This window comes from Ambystoma mexicanum, chromosome 4q (assembly GCF_040938575.1).
Source record: "Ambystoma mexicanum isolate Mex_15411 chromosome 4q, UKY_AmexF1_1, whole genome shotgun sequence".
In the NCBI taxonomy this organism is placed as follows: Eukaryota; Metazoa; Chordata; class Amphibia; order Caudata; family Ambystomatidae; genus Ambystoma; species Ambystoma mexicanum.
This window is the reverse complement of record NC_090928.1, coordinates 1,127,767,440-1,127,783,644: the sequence shown is the minus strand read 5'-3', so window position 1 is coordinate 1,127,783,644 and position 16,205 is coordinate 1,127,767,440. Positions and strand designations below refer to the sequence as shown.

General features: G+C 45.4%; 1 protein-coding gene across 1 annotated transcript in view; it reads left to right on the top strand.

Moving 5' to 3' along the window:
- The window catches only part of DNAH14 (dynein axonemal heavy chain 14), a 2,000,441-nt gene that overhangs the window by 1,202,847 nt on the left and 781,389 nt on the right, over window positions 1–16,205 (top strand). The window contains exon 57 of the mRNA XM_069608705.1: window positions 8,790–8,981. Coding sequence (XP_069464806.1) covers window positions 8,790–8,981 — 192 coding nt within the window. The remainder of the gene's footprint in view (window positions 1–8,789; window positions 8,982–16,205) is intronic.

Genomic DNA, 16,205 nt, shown 5'->3' with positions numbered 1-16,205 from the left:
GTTGCCTGATGTATCATTAGTAGTGGTTTGATGTAGGGTGATTTGAAGGTCTGTGGCATTGTTCCCGTTGAAAGTAACAGGTTGAAGAGGTTAAGGTAGTACTCAGAGTGTTCTTTTGTCCAAGTATGGATTTGTAGATGAGTGCAGGGCAGTGATCCGCTGGGGAGCCTGCCCTGTTGCTTTGGTTCACCAGGCTGATGAATTCTTCTCTTGAGATTTGGGGGTAGAGGTTCAGCCTGGTCTGTGCATCAGGGGTTGGTTGCTGGGGTGGATGGTCAGATAGGTTGGTCTGCATTGTATGATTTGTTTTTTGTTGGTGATTTTATTCTTAAAGTGGTCGGCAAGGTCGGCACATAGTGGTTGTTGTGGTGACTGGTGTGTTATTGCATTCGAGTTGTTTTTTCATATTGTTTATGATGTTGAACAATTCTTTCTGTGTGTTGTTGGATTTCGTGATCCGTTCATTGTAGTATTTTTCGTTTTTGCTTTGAGAATTTCTGCTTTGTGTGATCTGATCTGTCTGTGGAACGTATTCTTTTGTCCTGGTCATCGTTTTTACTCCATTTCTGTACGTTTCCGGTTTGCTTTTTTCATCGCTTTGAGATGGGGTGTTTCCATGAAGGGGCGATGGGTTTTCCCAGTGAGATGTTATCTATTGTTTTATTGATCCAGTTTCGGATTATGTCTGTTCTTTCGTCTGTCAGTCTGTATGATTATTATGATGGTTGTATTATTACTGGCTATGTATGCTTTATGGATATAATTATCCGAAATAAACTTGACGAGTGAACGTAACTCTGGTGGAACTGTAAGCCCCTTTTCTATCACACTTGTTGGCTCGGTCTACTACCCTTGATCTCCAGGGTTTAAAGTTCAGAGGTCCTTATCCCTATGACCCCTGGGGCATATGCATTAATTGACCCTCCCTGGCGAATGGCAGAGGCAAACCTTTTATTATTTATTTGTACTAAGCACACATATTGATGCTCTCTGGGGGTCACTTTACAACCCTGAGTGCAAAAGTAAGGCATGTATGCCTTACTAGAGGGCATTCCAGAGGCATTTGAGGTGGCAATGGAGCTCAAGGTGGAATTAACACACCTCCTTGACTTTAAAGGGCACAGGCTTTAATGCCTGCATGAGATGTTCATGCAGGCATACAAGGAGTGGCTTCCAATGGGATCCTCATGTTTTAGCAACACATTCAAAAGAAATCCATTGGGTGTGCTGTCTGAAAAGCATAGTTTGCAGGTACCATTTGTATTGTTTATAAAAGCGAGGATAAATGCAAAGCATAAAGGTGATTAAAGTTGGTGGTCAGTCCCGTCCATGGTTGTGATCGATGGTTTTGTGGATTCTAGTTTCTCTTCCAGGTCGTTGTTTTTGACGATCTTCCATTTTCTTTTCCAGATCATAAGATTGTTTGGGGGATTGTTGGATGTTTTTAATGGTATTTGAATCACAAAGGGTGTTATGGGGTGCTGGTTACAAAGTATCTAAGATTGGGGGTGCTGATGTGATCAGATCCTTATTGGCAAAGATAGCATCTAGGGTGGGGCCTGCTGTGTGTGTCAGTCCTTTCACCATTTGTCGTAGTTGCATATTCTCCAGCTGGTTAGTTAGTGTTCTCGTGAGTTTGCGGTCTCTTCTTCAAACCAGATGTTGAAGTCCCCTAGTATGATCATGGAGTTGTGTTTAATAGCCAAGTTGGTGGCAGCTACTACAAAAGTGTCTGCGAATATTGTGTCGTAGGTTGGAGGTCTATAGACGATTATAAATGTGAGATTTGTTAAGAGGTCTGTGGTTAGGTGTAAAATAAGTGATTCACCATTTGGAATGTTCTTATTTTAGATGGTTCTTGTATGCCACTGCAAGTCCTCCTCCTCTTTTTCCTTTTCTGTTGGCCTGTTTGGACTTAAAGTTGTCAGGCAGGCAGCTGTGCAGTATGACGTTGTAGTTTTGTGTTAGCCAGGTTTCCGTGATGAATAGGATGTCTATCCCCCCATCGCAAAGTGGATCATAGATCTCTGTTGTGTGTTTGGACATAGATCTGGCGTTGATAAGGTTGCAGTGCATTTTTTTGTTTGTGGTCTGCTTTCTCTTTGACTGTGTCTTTTGGTGGTCTTGTTGACGATGCTCATTGTTGTCAGCGGGTTGCAGGTTGTGTTCTCTTGAGTCGGTTTGTTATGTTATGTTAGGCAAATTTATAAAGCGCACGTACACCAAAGGGCACCATGGCGCTGAGAGAGGCGGAAGATCACATGGGACTAGAAGAGCAGGGTTTTGTGAGATCGTCGAAAAGAAAGATGGTCAGTAGTGGCATGTAGCGTAAACGGGAGTCTGTTCCAGGAACTAGCGGCCACCACAGGGAAAGCACGTCCCCCCATCCTAGCCAGCCTGATATGGGGGACCGATAGCAGAAGAGCCGACTGAGATCGGAGGGCACATGGAGGTACGTATTGGGAGAGCGTTTCCTGGCGGTATTCAGCGCCTTGTTTATAAAAGGCACGGTGAACAATGCACAGTGATTTAAACAAGTTGCGCTTCTCCACAGGAAGCCAGTGAAGTTCTCCGAGCACATCCGACATGTGAGTTCGAGGGGGGGACAGGAGACTACTCTAGCAGCTGCGTTTTGGGGCAGCTGAAGTTGATTAATAATATAGGCAGGTTGGCCCAGATACAGTGAGTTGCAGTAGTCAACTGTGCTCAAGACTAGAGCCGCAACCACAGGAGCGTGGAATTGGGCAGGGATGAAGGGAAGAACCTTCCTCAATACACAGAGATTAAAATGGCCAGTTTTACTTACAGCAGCAACCTGAACAGCCATAGATAAAGAAGAGGAGAGCTAAACCCCAAGATTTTTTACAGAGGTGGACAGAAGGGGAAATGGGCCAAGAGAGGAGGGCCAGAAGTCATGGGTCCAGTAGGAAAGTTGACTGGTAGTGCCCACAAGCAAGACCTCTGTCTTGTTCCCGTTAAGTCGCAGTGAATTTAAGGCCATCCATGCTCCCAGGTCCCCCAGGCAACTCCCAAGCCGGGCAACAGTCTCGGGACAGGTGAGATCAAGACAAACTAACAGCTGGGTGTCATCTGCATAGGAGTAGAATCTAAATCCGTGAAAGCGGATGAGAAGGAGGAGGCATCTGATATATATATATTAAAAAGTATAGGAGAGAGAGCAGAGCCTTGCGGAACCCCACAATTAAGCCCTACCGGTTTAGAGCAGAAAGGGGGGAGGAAGACGGACTGAGAACAGTCGGCCAGAAAGGCATGTTTCTTCATTCATTCATTCCATTTGGTTACGTATTGGGTACATGTCGTCTTCTAGATCCTCTTCCGTTTGAGGTTGTTGGTGCTGTTGGCCCCCATTTCTTTTGTGATGTTTTGAGTAGAGGTGTTGTTTCCTGTCTCGTTTCTGTGCATATCGTATATTTCCCTTTTGGAGTACTGATATCCTGCTGATGTGTCTAATGTTCTAATTGCTGGTTGTTGCTCTGGTGGGTGGTCTAATGGGTACGGCGTTAGGTACAGTGATTTTGGCCTGATTTCTGAAGGGCTTCTTAATTCAGTAGGACGGGTGGGTGTGCGTTCCATTGCTGTGTTTGTATTTCCTGGCGTTGTAGCCTGATGTGATTCCATTTCAGTTGTCCTTTTCCTGCAGCGTGGCATATTCTGTGTTTGTGTCCTCCTGTGGTTTTCTGTTCAGTGCTTGTGGCTTTATGCAGAATGTGGTAGTTGCTGATGCAAGGTTCTCCCTGTGGTTCCTTTGGGTTTTCTGTTCAGTGCTTGGATGTTTCGGTGTTGGTTCACAGTTGTGAATGCCTTCCTGTGAATCTGGGGTTGGATCTTTTATTGTGAAGTCTTCTTGCTTTGTGCACAGTGTGGTATTTGCTGATGTGGAATCTCCCTATTTTTAATTTTTTTTGCGTTTTATCCCTCTTTCTTTCTCTCTCTCTCCTTTTGGGATGCTTTGGTTGGGTCTTTGGTGTGCATGTTTTTGGATGACAGAGGCGTTAGCCTTTGTGTGATGTTGAGTAGATTTCGTCGTCCTTGATGGTTTGAGTTTTCCGAGTGGTCATTACATTTGCTGGCTTTTTTATATTGTCGGCGTTCCTTTGGTTTGTCCGTTGGTGTCGGTGAGTTGTGGATGGAGCGGAGTTATGGTGGGTAGGTAGCTTTTAATGGGGTTTGGATGGTTAAGTGTAGATATAAGGGTTAGTGTTAGATGTCAAACATTAGTATTAGAGTTTGACTCGCCTGCATTCAGTTCTATAACATGACAGATTTAGTTCACAGCTGGAATTTCCCAACATGTAATTCAGCTTTCACTGAGTCTCTGTGTGAGTCTCTGCGTTTCAGGGTTTGGGCTGTGCATTGTTGCGATAGTTCATCTAGACTCTAGGGCTACATATTGTTGAATGAGCACTAGGTTCAGACATAGAGTGGTGGGAGTGGGCTTGGAGGGCCGAAAGAGTGTAAATATGGCACACTGCCTATCTCAGAGCGCAGCAGGAGGCAGAGCCCAGCACAATACTGATGTTACACAATGTGTATATCAGAGCGCAGCAGGTAGCGGAACCCAACACAGTACTGATGTTACATAACGTCTATCTCAGAGCCCAGAGGGAAGCGGAATCCAGCACAATACTGATGATACACAATGTGTATATCAGAGCGCAGCAGGTAGAACACAGCACTATACAGATGTTATATGATGTCTAACTCGGAGCACAGCAGATAGTAGCACCCTACACATCACTGTTGATACACAAAGTCTATCTCAGAGTGCAGCAGATAGTAGACCTCCAACACAGTCCTGATGTTACATAATGTCTATCTCAGAGCGGAGCAGGTAGCAGAGCCCAACACAATGCAAATGTTACACAATGTCTATCGCAGAGCGCTGCAGGGGGCATTTTGCTAACCTATACAGACAGGCTATATGTGAATTATAGTTAACTTATAAAATTAGGCTAAATGCAAAATATGGCTAACTTACACCATTATGCTAGATGCCAACTAGCTAGGTTAGATGCCAAATATGGCTAGCTTACACTTAAAATATTATTGGGAAGATAGGTGATTCATTTTGCTATTAGCACTGAATAAATGGGTATAAATAATACACTACGACAAAAACAGAGCAATGAGGAACATGGTATTCACGACGAACAAAAAAAACACCACAAAATAATACAAAACAAGTACATTAAATTGTTCTTCTTATCTGGTCCGTGGGATTCAGAGACCCACCATCAAGGCATTGAAGAAAGTGACTCTTTTTGTCTGCATGTTTTTCGACCCCATCCCTGCTTTAAAAATCTATTCATTAAGACAAATCCTGTTGATGCACACATGTACACATTGTGCAGTGTTTGACTTTAGTGGAACAGGTTGTGTAACCATTGCATGTGATACTGATGGAGTTCCTCCTCTGGTACATGACAGGGTCATGACCCTGACAGGGGGAAGGAGAGATTAAGGGACCCAAGCCTTTGGGACCCCTAATGTGCCATGCATGTAGTGGCACCCTCTGCTGCAAAATAACAACAACCAACACCTTTTTCTGCCCAGTGTTTTTTTTTTTACCTTTCCAGAGCCATGACCACCACAATACATCCAAAAATTCCCAGATCAGAATCAATCGAACAGAAAACTCTGAAGGCAGCAATTAATGCAAAGTACTGCAAATGGGCACTATAACCCAACAGCACCCAGCATCTCAGAAAAGCAAAGAACTTACCGCAACAGGAAAATGAACTTCCAGACACACAGCATACCAAAGAAACAAGTAAACCATCAGAGACTGTTTCCAAAACCATGCTGGAAAAGGGGAGTGGTTCAGAGTTTTTTTCTTTAAAGCCTCCCCCCTGTGTCACTCATCTCCTGGGGAAAAGACAGGCAACAATTAGTGCATAGAGTCAGGCGAGCACTTCAACCAACAGGATGGGGGGGGGGGACCGAACCAGCACAAACACAGCAAAAAAGGAGAACGAGGGAAAGGCGTCATGGGGGGTGTTCCGGTGAGGTCATAGGAGGCAGTCCAAGAGACCATGTGGAGGAAGGATGGAGTAGACGTGTGGAGACCAATTACTCAGGCAGTGCGCAAGGCAAGGTATTTGTGAGGGAGAGTAGTACCAATTGTTGAGGAGTGAAAGAAAGGAGGAGGGGGCTGTGTAGAAGGAGAGAGAAGGAAATATAGACATAGCACTGGAGATAGTAGTAGGGGAGTGATTGTAGTAGGTAGAGTGTGAGGGCGTGGGTGTTAAGAGAGTAAGGATTCTAGATGGGTGCAGGGCTGGGATATGAGGAGGAGGAGACAGAAGTGTAATGGGCGGGCGGTGAAAATAGTGAGTGTGACTCTAGTGGGAGAGCGATCAGGACACTATATCGCAGGCAGGGTGAACATGGCCCAATATTCCTGCGTACATTTGATGGGCTTGGACTTGCTTCCAGCTCTGAATCTGGTTAGGAGGAGGACTCCTGCAGCTATTCTTTAGATCTATGTTGGAGCGAAATGACAACCCAAGGAGGACTTCTGCAGTGGGCCAACAACCCCTGTAGTGACCGGCCCGGTGAAGCCCAGCTCATCTGCAAGATCTCAGAAGACCCTCATCAGTGCTTCAACCCTTGGACTAGTGGGACTAACTTTTCTCAACACCTTCTCAAGATGGCATGCCCTAAAAGCCTTGGGAAGTGTCCCTGGACTTCCCGGTGGACTGACCAGCACCCTTGTGGGTTACCTCACCAGAATCATTGCCATTTAGAAGTTCAAGCTTGTTGAAGCTCGGAAGATTGGTGGTCACCATCTTTTGCCATAAGTCGCCTTCTCCCAAATTTTCAGCTTCTTAGCATCAAGGGAACCTGACCTGGAGCAGCTTCTGCGACCGCGACTGGAAGGACACATGTCATCGTCTGCAAATGGTGATCATCACTGGATCTCCCCTTTCTCCATCCCGTGAAGTGTCCTGTAGAGATCTGCAGCATGAAAGTCTGCATTCCTTCATCGACTGGGCTTGCATGTTGCAGTCACACCTGACCGGAAGAAGCATTCAAACCTGCAACCTCTGGATGCTTCTCACTCAATGAAAGATCGGAAGACTGCACTCACATTGACCACCAGTCGATTAGTTGTGACCCCTGGGAAAATCGTAGTTGGGCGGCGGGGGGTAAGTAAGCATAACTGTGCCTGTCCCCCACCTGCCCTTAATAGGATAACACTGGGCGTAAAGCCCTTTGTTTCCTATCTCCCTCTTACTTAAGTTTTCTTCGTCGAACCTGGGTCATGTATCCTGCCCCAGGGTTAGCCTTGGGTCTGGAAGAGAGAGGGGAACTTACCTGTCTTCTGATAAATAGTTGTTGAACTTTGAAATAGATTAAACTGTTTTGAAATGCCATCACAAGCAGATTGCCTCTCTTTAGAGAATACCTTCCGGAGACAAACCATGGAACCTGTGACTTTTGGGAAACCTGCACCAACAACTTAGGGATGGACTTATTAAGTAAAGGAATTGTACTTTTACTGGTTCTCAATATACCTGAAGCACCTGGTTTTAGTGATGTATTTTAAGTTAACCTACCTGCTTTTGATTACATATATTTGTGATATATGGTTTTGTGTGATAATATTACCTGCTAGTTTAATTTCTCAGTGTGTTCTAAAGGCCTAAATAAATAACTGTATCTTTATAACTGACAGTCTAAGCTGGGTTATTCTGTGTAGACTCATTGAAGGCCCTGGACCATGTTCATGCTCTCTTGAGGCTAAGCCTTGACTGCTCTCCACACTACCTTGATTGGGTTTTTGGCTAAACTCCCAGAGTCTCTCTGTTCGCCATAACTAGGGTGGCCTCCGAAAATCTGCCCAGCATGGTTGATTTTAGAAATCCATTTTGACACCACCTACACGCTGCCTTCATTCCCCAGTACCCGATATGGCAATCTAGGGGGCTTGATGGTGCACGCGGTCATCCATCAACGGCATATGAAATGTATGTAACCAGATCCAAGAAACTACCCTCTGGCCCACACAACTGCATCAGCAGCATCTCTGCTGTCACAGCTAGTCTAGGAACAATTCCCTGGAGACTTCTGATATGTGCTCCACAGTTTATTACTGGTTTACCCATTCGGCTTAATCAGGTGATAATCAGTTGTTTCATAATCCAGCGTTACATACCTATTATCCTGATTGTTCCCCAGTGTGAGGTGTTGAAAGGTTTCCTCCTAGAAAAGGCAAAAGAGTTATATGTGACGGACGGGGGAGAGCGACCGTCGGGGTCATCTACTGTCTGAACAAATCATGAGGCAGTTCTTGAAAAGCCTCTCTATATAAGTATGGACCTCTCCACCCACTGATCAAGAGCATTTGGGCCCTTGGGGGGGACACAGTGGCATCCCATTCCCCAGCACAACCTACTTTCTGTGAGAAGGAACTAGGTTCAGGACTTATTCTAGGGAAGGCAATATTAGGTGGCTGAGGGGTGGGAAAATCGCTCCCACAAACAGAAAATATGGCCCTATTGCAGTGGCAGCACAATGTCACAGTAGCTCAAATGGAGAGGAGTGCCTTTTATACTTGATCTTTATTTGGGGGCATTTACAAAGCTTTGACTGCAAAGAGCTTGTGGCGGAAATTGTTTATCTGTCATGAATATTCTAAGACAAGCACAACCAGAAGTAAATGTGTGCACTGTCCATGGTAGATTATACATTGGAAGGAGATATGTTCGCTTTGTATGTCCTGGAGGTCTGTCCACATTTCACCTTTCTTTTCTTTTCCATGCCAGCGGGTGTACAGCAAGCTCCACATTGTCCTGGCCACTAGCCCTGCAGGTCTGACGTTCCGACAGCACTGCCGGAACCACCCCGCCATTGTTAACTGCTGTACCATTGACTGGTACGATAGGTGGTCCGAAGAAGCGCTCCTGAACGTGGCACACAGTTACTTCAGCCAAGAACACTTTGTGGGTGATGATCAGGTAGGCTCATGGGCTGCATTGCCTTGTTTGCGTTATGTCGTTTGTAGATTGTGTGACAGTGAATTGCTGTATGTCATTTCATTAACACTTTATGTTAGCAGGCTTGGACTTAAAAATATGCTGGAAAACATCTCTGAGGTTATTGGATTTGAATTTTTCATTTTAAATTTGCACATGATTTTACATTCAATTTCCCTTGTGCTTTTTCATGATTCTGTAACAATGTCGTTTGGGCCAGTTAAACACTATAACCTCTTGAAGAATACAAACCAAAGAGCATGTGATGCACATAGTTAAAAACAGATGTTGCATCTGTATTTTCTATGTAGGATAGACGCGATTCCACTTGCTGGACCATATTACGTGCTTGGGCAATAGGGTCTGTCGATCAGAAACCATTGTTACCACCTACTGTCGATTACAAACTAAACTAGTTAGCCGAACGGACCACGTGGTACTCCGCCACCAGGAAAACCCTGCTGTCAGGTATCTCCGCTGAACGAGCACATTTGGAAGGGGGTCACTCAGCCCTCTACTCCACTCTCTAGCACCATCACCATTACTATACTGCTGGTGTTGGGCGAAACACTCCCTGCTCCACCCCCCTCCAGCAGTCCTCCATTGGCGATGTTTCGTAGCCTAGGGGGAGGAGAGGGGTGGAGAGCAGTGGGGCAGTGCTCAATTTGTGGGGGTGTTTGCCAGGGGCCAGCCCTGTCATTTATTTTTGAGCCCTGGCATTTATATTTTCAGACTCAGTTTGATTATGATGTGATGTTTGCTACTACAATACCCTGAAGCACTGCTACACCAGGGTGGGTTGACAACAAGAGAACAGCCAGCAGCACCAACAACGGGGCAACACCAGAGTAAAAGTCAGTGATGTAGAGGAGTGCTTGTCCTGAGTGCCAACCTACAAAAGAAGATATTGGTGTTGTGTTTCACAGGAAAACTCATATGTTCAGTAATCATTTTTCTTGCATTTGTCTGTTAATTTACTATAGCAGGAAAGCATGTTCGCTCTGTTTTCGGTAGCTAGATGGTCAATAAGCTCCACTTGCCAACTAAAGGAACACAGCAAAATGTCACTGATGATTGTGTGATTAAAGAAGCACTTAAACATGTCTCGTTTTAAGACACAACGGTTATTTTGTGTTATGTTGATTTGTATTTGTAAATCACACATCTGCCAGAGTCGGTGCATCCATCAACCCCAATGAGCCTGTGTGAGTCGCAGGTTTAACCACAAATATGTTGACAATGTGGGGAACAGCCACGTTTGGTGGCAGAATTGGCAGGAAGCTGCCCACCCCGAGGTGTCACAAGCATACTTGAAAGAAGTGTGGGTCCTTGCACTTATGTTTTTCGCAAGTTAAGAATTGGCAAGGGCTTTCCTGGATGTCCACAACACCTGCCAGTTAGTGCTGAACAGGTTCCTGCCGCCAATAGAGGCTGGGGATGGAGCATAACCCTTCTCCTTGCTTCATCCTCATTTCAGGCAAGCACTTCAGTGGAGTGCAGGGCAGAAACAACTTCGGTCCAACTGAAAATATGCACCCCACACCCCTACTTTTCTCCCATTCAGCCAGGCAGAGCAAGATTCCTTTGGTAATTCACATCTGCATGCCTATTTATACCAGGCAAAATAATGTTCAGCTGAGTGGTGAATTAATGCCATCCGCTCTTGCATAAGTGTTCATAGCTACCAGATGACTAAATATCTTTTACCAGAAGTGTCACTTACATTGTTGGTTAATTTACCAGCTTTTGGAAGTCGGTCCACATAATCTGACTTGATGTGGACTGGCTGGTGTCTCCCTACTGTTCCTGTGTTTATCTTTCATTCGTGTTGTTTTCTTCAGCTTCTTTTCCTGAAGGATTTGGATTTCTTCATTACAGAGCAGGGCCCAACCATGTAAAGAGGAGGGCAGCATTGCTTCCTCTACGGATGCAGCTTTAAGTTAACGCCTTATGTGCGAGTACACAAGACCATGTATTCCTTGGAGCTAGCTCTGCAGGGGAATGCCTTGAGCAACTGTGCCAATATATAGGTGGCAGGCAACCTTTCATACATGTGAACGGGGAAGACCCTAACTTCACTACAATCAGCTGCGAAAAACTGCTACCTGTTTCCTTTTTTTAGATATCATATCCTATTGATTGGATTTCTTTCCAGCACTTCTCTGGTTGACAGGACTGGACAATTTATCTATGTGCACACAACTTTCGTATTCAAGAAGTCTATTCACATGTATCCCAGTAACTGCCTTGTTTTTCAATAAATGCCCATCTATTTAATGATTTGCTCCCACCAAAGTATCTACTTCTCTTGGCAACCCAAATGCTATAATATCATGATCTTGCATTACCTTTTCTTTGTAGGCTATCACAGTCCAAGGTAACACTTGGAATTTCACCATACTTTACTAAACGGAATCCAGAAGTGGACCCTTTAGTCACTGTGCTTAGAGAGGCATAGTTTCACCCGACAAATGACGCCCAACAAAGATTAAACTTGTGTCTGGGGTTGCGCTTGGTTTTCTTGTTCTGAGGAGAATTGCATAGCGATTCGGTGCTGAATCATCCTTGTCGGCCGAATCTGACTAATATGCAAATGGATATTTCTCCTCTGTGAATGGTACAGTGGGCTCAAATGTGGTTGTAGTCTCTACTGAGTGGGAACACCTAACCATAGAACAGGTTATTTGACCGTGTTTGTTCTCAGTAGCAGGGCTTCCATGTTTTTGTACATTTTGAGAACTTTGGGTTTACCCCTAAGGTACTATGGGTAATTGAGACATGGCCTCCTTACTAACTGTGCTTAGAGAGGCTCTGCTTCACCTCACTGATGATGCCCTACAAGGCTCAAAGAATTCTCTGGGGTTGCCATTGGTAATCTTGTTCAGAGAAGAATTGCCTATCATTTTGGTGCTGGACTGCCTAAATGGGAGGAACCAGATTGATATACAAATGAAGATTTATCCTCTGCGAATGGTACAGTGAGCTAAATGTGGTTGTAGACCCTGCTAAGTGGGAATGATACTATTGAACAGGTAGTCTGACTGTGTTTGTTTTCAGTCAAGGGACTCCCACATTTTTGTACGTAACAAGCCATTGATTTTAGACATTCATGTAAAAGAGCTGGAGTATTCTAACTGTAAAGAAAATGGCATTCTTAGGCATGCTTCAAAACACATGAAAATCTATTCCACAAGCAGCGGGCATCTCTGCTGGAAACAACGATTTATTAGGGGAAAAAAACACCAGCTCGGGAGATACAGATTCAGAAACACCCCTGCACTTGAGTTGACTGAAACTCTCAGCTAGATACGTCAAGCACACTGATTGGTTAAGTCCTTGCAAATACATGTTTTGACATTGAACAGACACCGCCCATTTTCTAGCATCATCCCTTGAAAATAAAACTTCCTCTTATTGACGTCACTATGTGCTGACTGGCAAAATTAGCTTGGACTAAATATTGTTTGCCCGGAGAAACAAACAAGACGGTGCCCATTACCAAGATCAGTTTATAATAAACCATTGTCTCACCACACTCTGATTGGCTGTCCTGTTTTCCCTATCTGTTCCCTGCTTTGTGCCAAGTTTTAGTTAATTTAGCTATTTAATTCTATTTGATATTTTATTTTAATGCCAAAGTCGGCACCTGGCTTTCTGAGCAAAAATACCCATCCCACGAGGACATTCTTTTCCTCATACACCAACCTTCAGTATTTAATTATCTTATTTGCTAAGCAAGCCTTACTAATGTGCATGTGTTTTTGTGAATTCAACCTTGTTAAGCTTTTCTGAGGCCTGCAGGTGCTGGCTAGTTCTGAACCATTATTTTGTCATATTTATATGTTAGCAAGCTACGTGCAAATATTCTTTGTGTTACAGTTCAGCGTAGGCATCACTTATGTTAGTTTTCGTCTACGTGTGTGGTTGCACAGATGTTCTTCATGTATAAATGCACATTTTACCTAATGTCCGTGTTTCTTCATGGTCAGTGTATATGTGCTTCATGGCTAATGGCTGCATGTACGTTTCTACCATCTGTGAGGTCATTCTCGCCATCTTTAGTGCACACCGTCTTTATCATTACTGCCCCTGCTTACAGTATGGGTGATACGGTTGTCTCAATGAATGTTTCTCATATTTACAGTATTGGACTGGGAGAGAAGCAAGAGCTCTGAGTGACATGTCGATCTGTCCGTCAACAGGGGGAGGGGAAATACATCTGTCGCTTGACATACCTTTGCTTGAATAAGAAACAAAATGTTTAAAAAAGACCCTTGAAACGCAACTTCTCAGCAGCATAACACCCGACAATTTCTTTAAACCAGCATTCTCCAACAAGTAGCTTGAAAAATGGCAGTACCTCATCCGACTTCCAATAAATAGCTACGTAGATGCCTGGAGCAGTGCCGTCCTCACAGCATTGCTTGAGAGTTAAAAGGGGGAAAAACAGAGAATAGCATTTAGACGCAGCACATGGAGTCCTCTTTCTTTGTTGATTAATATTGCATGGAATTCCTACCCACACAGTTCTCAAACTGTGGTCTCCATGGATGGACTCTGCCAGAGGAAGAAAGGGAGTGTAAAGGCAGAACTGGGGGAATGCGGGTAAGGAGAGCAATGAAATTAATTATCGATGAACTCGCAATACTCAGAAGCCCCATTTATTTCTTTTACTTTACCCACCCTTGCCAAGCGGATGCCTTTTCAAACACATAACGTTCAGGGTCCCACTCATGCAGTGTCCATATTTCCCCACTGTGTCCCGAGTACAAATAACATTTTCTAGAGTGAAATTTAAGTTGGAATTGACATTTAATCTAATTCATTGATTGTATTTCTGTTCGAGCTCTGTTGAGATTGGTCTAGCTCTGAAGCAACGTATCGCTGTACAAGGTTAGGGTTCAAGTAATAGTGTTCTAGATGGCAGCAGGTTTTAGATGCAGTGTCGAGGTCTCAAGATTCAAGGAGGAGATCAGGATGGGCAGAGGCATAGCCCTCTATTGATGAGAGTGTGTTGAATTTGTATTTGTATTCATTTTCGCTTGTATGCGATTTTGCCAAAGCACTGCACATGTTACAAGGAACAGTACAAATGAAAGTAAATCACAAAATCACAAAATTTAGTAGTTGGATTTATTAATCGCTACATATCGCTGACACAGGTCAGTTTCAAGGCGCCAAACATACAAACATATTAACAAAAGAACATTAAACTAATTAAAAAAAAACATAATCCAGTTAAGTCATTAAATTAAAAACTCACCCATCAGATTTCAGTCATAAACGTAATGTGCATACAAAGAGCATGATACAGTTTTAATGTTGATTATACTAAAGGAAAGAAGGAGATGTTTTAAGTCAAAGCACAAAGAGGAAAGAGAAATGGTGGACCTAATGGAGAGTGGAAGTGAGTAACAGTGTTTACGAGCTAAAAAACGGGAAGAACCAAAACGGGATTGAGTTCAAGGAGGGCAGTTGGCAGTAATTGTGACTGACATCAAAGGGGACGTGAAGGTTGATCCAAGAGATAAGAGGAGAAGGACTAGACGAAGGCAAGCCATGCAAAGATTTAAATACTAGGGGGCGTGGCTTGATAGCTACGTGAGAGGACGTTCCTTGGAGGAGCTCCCGATGATCCGATCTTGATCCTGGGAAGAAGTGATGGTTTTCTGCGGACTTTCGAGCCCACGGTGCATCCAAGGGTGCATGAAAGTGGGGGGCACATGGTGAGTGCCCTCCCCACCAGCGAGACTGCATATCCACAGAACTAGACTTCGAAGAAGGTGGCGGTCGCGAAGTGGAAGGGCAGCACCCAAGATGGCCGCCTGTGGACAAAGGGCCATAAATGATCCGTGGAGCTGAGGAAGACAAAGTTGGCCGGAGCGTGGGCGAGCCCAACCAGATAGACGCGTCGCATGCGCCTCTGGCTGGAGGCAAGAACATAAGTGCAAGCCCCCACTGAGGAGGCCCCGGATCGTGGCGGGCCAGCAGAGTGAACCCGAGTTCAGCGGAACCTTGCTGTGAAGGGGCCGGCGTGCGGGCCCAACCGACGCAGCAGGATATCCTCCAAGGTGGTGCGACCCCGGATCAAACAGCCCACGATGGAGGCCTACGCTAGGTCGCCCTTGGGCGCGGAAGGGGGCAAGAGTAAAGAAGCCCCCGTGGCAGCGACTGACCCACCGGGTACTATCCAGGAGGTGCTGGCAGCAATTGCCGACTTGAAGGTGGCTTGGGAGACTAAGTTAGGTCTGGCCATGAAAGAGCTGCAGGAGGGCCTAGACCTTAAGATCGAAACGGTCCGAGAAGAGGTGAACCTGTTGCGCCAGGACATGCGGACAATCGCGGATCGCACTGGGAAACTGGAGAAGGAGTTGGCCCCGACCACGGAGGCGTGCAATGCACACGCTAAGGAGCTCCATGCCCTCGTGCAACGAGTGGGCAATTTGGAGGACAGAGCAGAGCAGGCAGAGGGGCGCGCCAGGCGCAACAACATTCGCATAGTGGGTGTTCCGGAGGGAATGGAAGGATCGAACCCCACGGATTACGTTGAAACCATGCTCTTGCAGGAGATTACAGGCAGGGAGCTGACCCAGGGGTTCGCAGTCGAAAGGGCACATAGGGCCCTGACCAGGAGACCGGCCCCAGGAGCCCCCCCACGGCCGTTGATCGCGAAGATCTTGAACTATCGTGACCGTGAAAAGATTCTCGAATTTTTCCATAAAGGAGGTACGATAGAAAGGGGGTCAGCGAAAATACGGCGTATCCGGATTATACGCTGCTCGTACAGCAGAGTCGAATGAACTTTGGAACGGTGAAAAGGAGGCTTAGAGAAGCAGGCCACCGCTACATGTTGCTCTACCCCGCCAGGTTAAAGGTGTTTTATAAGAACAGATCCCTCTTCTTTGAGACGGCGACCGAAGCGATGGAGTGGTTGGATATGCAAGGTCGACCTCAGGAATCGGATGCCCAGACAGAAGCGACTGGAGATAAGTAGCACGTTGCAGAGGCACCCGTGAGGCCATAGTTATGACTTTGGGACTGGAATATAGTACGATATTGTGCTTGTGGGGAGGAAGTCATGGTATCTGCCGGCAGGTCCTGTTGAATGCACTTCTCCTAAATAGACGGCTGGGAGCTCCTGGGGAGCACCCTCTGCACCCAATAGTAGTACACTTAGTTAGGTCACTGTTAGATTGGTGACACCCC